Source organism: Poecilia latipinna, unplaced genomic scaffold, assembly GCF_001443285.1.
Source record: "Poecilia latipinna isolate Pla-1442-1.1 unplaced genomic scaffold, P_latipinna-1.0 Scaffold901, whole genome shotgun sequence".
In the NCBI taxonomy this organism is placed as follows: Eukaryota; Metazoa; Chordata; class Actinopteri; order Cyprinodontiformes; family Poeciliidae; genus Poecilia; species Poecilia latipinna.
This window is the reverse complement of record NW_015113517.1, coordinates 179,080-185,839: the sequence shown is the minus strand read 5'-3', so window position 1 is coordinate 185,839 and position 6,760 is coordinate 179,080. Positions and strand designations below refer to the sequence as shown.

General features: G+C 43.6%; 1 protein-coding gene across 2 annotated transcripts; it reads left to right on the top strand.

Annotated features, from left to right (window-relative positions):
* Positions 1–864: 864 nt before the first annotated feature.
* fdft1 (farnesyl-diphosphate farnesyltransferase 1) lies at positions 865–6,297 on the top strand. Of its 2 annotated transcripts, XM_015048734.1 has the most exons (8): positions 865–1,088; positions 2,815–2,912; positions 3,535–3,718; positions 3,859–3,987; positions 4,361–4,552; positions 4,838–5,014; positions 5,666–5,818; positions 5,900–6,121. In XM_015048734.1, the coding sequence occupies exons 1-8, from the start codon at positions 990–992 to the stop codon at positions 6,119–6,121; spliced, it is 1,254 nt and encodes a 417-aa protein (XP_014904220.1). In that variant the 5' UTR covers positions 865–989. The 2 variants fall into 2 exon arrangements, with proteins under 2 accessions (XP_014904220.1, XP_014904219.1); XM_015048733.1 differs by lacking the exon at positions 865–1,088 and having other exon boundaries at positions 2,596–2,912; positions 5,900–6,297.
* Positions 6,298–6,760: the final 463 nt, after the last annotated feature.

Genomic DNA, 6,760 nt, shown 5'->3' with positions numbered 1-6,760 from the left:
CCTGAAAATAAACACTCAGAAGAATGAATTTGGGAAACACCCAATTTCCCAAATTGGCTCTTTCACCATTTTTTTTCTCCACATTTTGATGCCACACAGCAAGTTGTCTCTCTTCACCACATGTGGATTCCTAAATTATTGCAAGCAGTAACACTAATGAAGTAGCTGGTGTGTGTTTAACGTTTTTATAATAATAATCTGTAATATAAGCCTAACATTGCATTTTAAAATGAAAAATGACCTCTGAAAACTTTTAGTGTTTTCTTTGGGCAAACAATAGCTTCCTGCAAATATTCTTTGTTGGGAGGACCTAATTCCATTAATTAAGTCATTAGTTAATAAAAGAGTTGCCCAAACCAAATACGTTTCCATTAATTCAACAAAGTCAACAGCTAATATATCCCTGACCTCTGTTTTTTTAATAGAAAATAAGACACTGAAGGGATTCAGACTCAATGCTTTTTGACTATGTAGCAAGGAACACACTAAATAAATAAATAAATAAATAAATAAATAAATAAAGTTAATAGTGTTAGCATTACATGCGGTTAATTCTTTCCAGAGTTATGCTGCTGCTACTATAACGTTGCAAAGATACAAAGTGTTTATACCACAATGTGGTTTAATTATATGATTTAATGGCCTGCCATACAGGCCTGCTTCCGTCGATTTAAGTATTATTGCGCAGGTATGGTTTTTCTTTCGGATGATCAACGGGCCAATCAAAAGGTGCGCTCAGATGACACTTTATTGGGGCGGGGCATCACGCCAGACGCTCTGGTCGCTCATTGGACCTTTCGCTGTAAACCCATGAGGAGTCAGCCAATCGTAAGCGTCAGTCCATATGACGCGCTTGAGACAGAAAACATCATTCGCTTAATGGTGGTCTTTGGACAGCTGCATCTCGGCGAGGAAATAGCCGATGGAGAGCATCTGTTCGGTACTGCACACCAGTCTGCCAGAGTGAGACCCGGACAACCTGAGGCAACATGGACATCCTGAAATCGCTGGGACATCCGGAGGAGATATTTAACCTGTTTAAGTTTAAGATGGGAGGATGCAGAGCTGTCATGCCAAAGTTGGATTATGTGAGTAAAATACGTTCCGCAACTGAGACAGACGCTGCACTATAGAGAGGCTGGATTTATCATGGGGATTATGCAGCACGTCATGTTCTGCTTTTCAGAACAGCTACAAAAAATATGCAAATGATAATAAAATGAACATACAGGCCTATTAGAATGTAGGCCTGCTACTTTGCAGTGCAATTAATTGCGCTGTCGAGAGTGGAAGCAAGCAACTAATAGGACTTTGTCAAATTAGATCTGCGCTCTTACCAGGCAGAGGTGACCACTGACGTAGGATTTAAATTGCATAATGAGCTTGGAGGGTTCACCACTAAGGAGAGATGATAATCCCACAGTTTAAACACCAATGTGACCTGGAAAAAACAAAACAAAACAAAACAAAACAAAAAAACAGGCTGCAAAAATGTCTTAAAACAGAGTCCCGGTTTTTGTTGCTGACACCTCAGCGCATCATAGATGTCACTGCAATGCAGAGGCTGTTGCTCCAAAGAGTGTTGCATCCTTCTAAATGTATCCTGGCAAATGTAGTGATCCGAATTAATCTTAACCCACTCTAAAGGGATCGCATTGATTGGGTGGCCTTTATTTCAAGCTAGAGCAAAAAGCCAATCTGACTCCCTTTATTAACGATATCAAAGACAGATGTGGAGAAGTGATCACTGAAAGGTAAGCCACTGTATTCCACTATTGACGCCTCGAAAATGTTAGGAACTTTGGTTGACATTTAACATAGCATAAACGTGTTTGTTTGGAAGGGTGACAGCCTGTTTCAGGCTAGCATGGGAAATGTTTTCACATTCCCAAGGTAAATAAAACTCTCCATCACAACTCTTCTTAAAACCCTCAACGAATTTATTGAGTTGCGCCTGAAAATACAACAGAACGTTTTCTTAGAGCCCTGTGTTTCATTTGAGCCTGTTTAACCTTATTTACTGCACTGCTTTTCAAGAAAATACAAACGGATGTAGTTCCCACGGTCTTCCACAAGGTGTCAGCAAAGCGCACCCCCCCACCCGCACCCCCACCCTCTTAGTTCTGCTTTTCGATAATTCATTTTGCAGAAATAAACACTCGTTTTGCAGTGAACTCGATTAATAAAAGCATATACTACAACCCTGCAGCAGTGCGTCCTATATGTCTTTATGACCAGCGTTAGATCTAAATTGATCTAAACGGTAATATTTCCTTAAGTTGGATTAGGAAACAACGTTGCAGCTGCTCGTGTTTTGGGTTAGAGGGGGTGGGGAAGTGTGCCTGATCATAACAACAGATCTACAAACGCTCTGCGCCAGCTCCGCTCTGCTAATGCAGCGATAAGCTTGTTTATAGACCTGCGGAGCGACCTCACGCCCTCCAAGAGATTTTACAACGCGCTTCGACCCCTCTCCCCGCTCTCTTGTCCTCTACATGGACTGGGAGTTTGAAACTCCCCCAAGCAGCGTGGCCTCCACATGGACCGTGTCGTCTCCTAACTGCAGGCTCGGGCTCTTCCCGTCAGGGTTTTCGCATGGCCGGAGCCTGCTGCAAATGTCCGGCCTCTCTGTCCGTGTTGAAGCGCTCTCTCTCGGTGGCGCCGCGAGGCTGCGGCTCCGCTCCCCCTCGGTCCGTCCTGCAGGGCTGGAGGAGGCGCGGGGAGAGGGGCCTGCAGGAGGCCACCAGACCCAGTAGCGCCCTCAGAGCCGCGGGTTTCTACCGACAAACGGCCTTTCTTTGTCTCTCCTGCCAGGAGTCCATGAGCGACAGCCTACGGACCTGCTACGTGTATCTGAATCAGACCAGCAGGAGCTTTGCGGCCGTGATTCAGGCACTGGACGGAGAGCTGAGGTGAGTCAGGGCTCAGCTGGCTGCAGGTGAGGAGAGGCGTGTCTGCAAAATGTTCCATAGCATGATGGCTGCAGCTTGGGTCTTCCCTTGGGAAAATATAAAGAATCGAGAAGGTAGATTTGCGTGTATTTCAGCCTTATTGAGTCCTTCACTATAAAACTTCAGGCATGTCGAGACATCTGCAGCTCCTTTGTCTGTCTGCAAAAGCAATGCGTTTGTCGGCTCCTCCTGGGGGACACGTTGGATCAGTTTAACTTTTATAAAACAGTCAACAGCCCCAATAAATCAATAACTTCTTCAGTTATTTGCTATCCTAAATGACAGTCATTAGAGTGTACTTTGCACATTGCTTTGTAAAATCCTATTTGGCTGCAGCAAACCATCAGTTCACGGTTACCCAATATGCCTTTCTCAAGGACTGGTTTAATCATTTATTTAAATTGTTTGAAAATTATGTAAATATTAAAGGGAAAATATCTAAATGGTTTGTTCGTTTCCTGTTTAAACAAACAGTTTAACAGATTGTTTTGGTCTGTCAAATAAAATTCCAATGAAACACATTAAACTTCGTAGTTGTAACCTTGCAAGTTTTTTTTTTTTGTTTTTATTTATTTTGATCCAGACATGCGGTTTGCATCTTCTACCTGGTGCTTCGTGCACTGGACACAGTTGAGGACGACATGACCATCCCTCTGGAGAAGAAGGTGCCCATGCTTAACAATTTCCACACGTACCTGTACCAGGAGGAGTGGTGCTTCACTGAGAGCCATGAAAAGGACCGTCAAGTTCTGGAGGATTTCCCTACGGTCAGCGGCACCCATGCACGCACAAAGGAAGCCATTAAAACCTCTGCAGAGGGATTTCTTGCATAAGAGAGTTTATGTGCATTTGCATTAGTGCAGTTCTTTAAGAGTAACTGTGATTGTCCTGGATTGTTTGAACCCAGATATCACTGGAATTTAGAAACCTTGCTCAGGAATACAGAGACGTCATCTGTGACATCTGCCAGCGGATGGGAGTCGGGATGGCTGAATTTCTGGAGAAGAAGGTGGGATCCATGAAGGAGTGGGACCTGGTAAGTGTCATCCATGTGTCACAGTCATGTTAGAAGCAAAACGGCAATATAAATGACTTTGAATGGGTTCCTACGCATGTTTGATTTTATTATAAAGGTTCTGCAATAGACTGTGCTGGCAGCTGATCACTGCCTTATCTTTAATCTTGCATGTTTTGAATTCCACACACACTGTTATTTTTTTCCATTCTAGGAAAAAAAGTTACAATAGATTCAGCAAGTGTTTGTCCCTATGATTGTAAATGTGTAATAAGCTGAGAACTAATGACTAATCCAGGGACAATGTAAGGTGACCTTTCAGCCACAATGGTATTATTAGTACCTCGTTGTAACGATAACAGCCTCATTGTGTGTCCTTTTTTGATCCGTGCAGTACTGCCACTACGTTGCCGGTCTCGTCGGCATCGGTCTGTCGCGGCTCTTCTCTGCCTCCCAGCTGGAGGATCCAGAGGTGGGACGGGACACGGAGCTGGCAAACTCAATGGGCCTGTTCCTGCAGAAAACCAACATCATCCGAGACTATCTGGAAGATACTCAGGAGGGACGGGCCTTTTGGCCAAAAGAGGTAACAACAACAGCAGCAAAAACATCCAGTTAGATTGAGCTTGTTGGCGTTGCAGTTGTGGCAGTTTTATTGGCTTCAGGAATGTGAGTCATTTACAAAAGATGCCCACTGAATTGAAGTAAAGCGTTTATTAGTATCACTAGACATATAGGCGATTCATTTTTGCCCACTGTTAACACTTTGCAGTTTGTACGTAGGTTAAAAAAAAAAGCTGCAGTTCTTACCGAGGGACACGTTGGCTGCAGGAAATGTTGTAAATGGCATCTCTCTTGTGTCGCCGTGCAGGCGTGGAGCCAGTTTGCGAGCCGTCTGGAGGATCTAGCCCAGCCCGAGAAGCTGGAGTCGGCTCTGTCCTGCCTCAACCTGCTGGTCACCGACGCTCTGCGTCACGTCCCCGACGTCATCGCCTACCTGTCTCGGCTGCGCAACCAAAGCGTCTTCAATTTCTGCGCCATTCCACAAGTAAAGACCATTTGGTCTGCTACTCAAATAATGTGGTGGTTTCACTTCATGTCCAGGTGTTTCACTCTTTGTGCATCTCATTAAAGGTACTTTAAACTAAAGGAAAGGTTTGACGTCATCAACTTCTCTGTAGATTTGGAACTGACCTTTCAAAATTAATTGGTGTACATTAAAACCAGTAGTAAGCATTATTACTGGTTTATAGTAATATGGCTACTGCAATATAAAGTAGTTGCAATGTCAACGTAGTGGGGAGTTCACTGGGACTGACACTTTATGCTGATTTCTACGACGCCTGGAAACCGTTATAAAACCAGAAGTCTCTTCTTTCTAAGAAATATTCACTTTTTAAATAATTTACAGACTTCTTGTCTGGAACAGTGTTTAATTACATCTGCCCTCCTTATTTATGGATATTTTAGCTGTTTGAAAAATCCCAGAATCAAATACCAAGAGTTGTTGATGTTTTTCTCATTGGTTTCACAGAAGTAGCTACATCAGACACCCAAATACATACTGTTTTTTATGTATATGTATGTTAAATGGATTTCTGGCATGCATTAAAAAAAAAAAATCTTCTTTTGGGATGATAATTCAGGCAAGCGCTTTGATTTTTGTCGACTGAAAAGATGCAATTCCTCTGTCAACCAGGTGATGGCAATAGCTACCCTCTCAACGTGCTACAACAACCCGATGGTGTTTCAGGGTGTGGTGAAGATCAGAAAGGGACAGGCTGTCACCCTCATGATGGAAGCCACCAACATGAGGGCAGTGCAGAGCATCATCGCCCAGTACAGCCAAGAGGTTTGCAGGTTCCCTCAGTCTTTTCTCTGCCGGCTTCTGCCATGTGACCCTCTTGACCCAACTTCCTCTCTCTTTTTGCAGATCTTACAGAAGGTCTCCCTCACCGATCCGACGCGGGACAAGACGCTGCACATCCTGGCTGTGATCCAGGAGAAATCGGCCCTTCCTCAACCCGACCTCAGCTCCAGGAACCACCACCTGTCTCCTATGTACCTGTCGGCTGCCATGCTGCTGGCAGCGCTGAGCTGGCAGTATCTCAGTACGACAGCTGCCCAGGCGCAGGGCACGGGGGACATGCAGTGACTCTCTTCCCGACTGGAAAAAAAAAACAAAAACAAACTCTGTCTTTTCCTGAACATCTAGTCCTTCTCTTCCTTGGGAAACCTGAGGAACGTCTTCCCACATTTGAAGTCTCACATCGGCTGTTGAAGAACCACAGACTTGTTGAACTTTGGGATTCTTTTTGCAGCCTGATCTATAAAAAATTCTGCGGTGTTGACACGTTCTCATCCATTTTGTGTTTACCGCAAAAGGACAATTTTAGGATCTTAGAGAACAGCCATCAACCTTTGTGAAGTTTCACTGATTTTTGTTTTCTGAAATTTTAGCTTTTTTGTGTTCTTGTTGAATCCTCACTGTGAGAGACACTTGAAAGTACGTCAGCATTTGCACTGTTGGATCACGTGGACATATTCCATTAACCGATTTAGAACATTTCCTGTTTCATTCAGTTTTGACTTTATTCAACAATATGTGGGAAAGACCTTTCTGCTAATTTTATCAGTCATGTACTAAAAAAAAAAAAAAAAAAAAGAAATGGAATGGAATAAAGTGAAATCTATTTTGAACAAAAGGAAATTTATTGGCAAAGTGTCCTTACCAGCTTTGGTGAAAGGCTAGCACAGAGTGACTTTGTACAGAACCAAAGGAGGGCTACAAACA

Bases quoted from the DNA above. Each gene is read 5' to 3' on its own strand.
- fdft1 (XM_015048733.1), top strand. From the start codon at position 2,596: ATGGCCGGAGCCTGCTGCAAATGTCCGGCCTCTCTGTCCGTGTTGAAG. The intron at 2,913-3,534 runs GTGAGTCAGGGC...ATTTTGATCCAG, and splicing joins GCACTGGACGGAGAGCTGAG to ACATGCGGTTTGCATCTTCT. The intron at 5,015-5,665 runs GTAAAGACCATT...TCTGTCAACCAG, and splicing joins ATTTCTGCGCCATTCCACAA to GTGATGGCAATAGCTACCCT.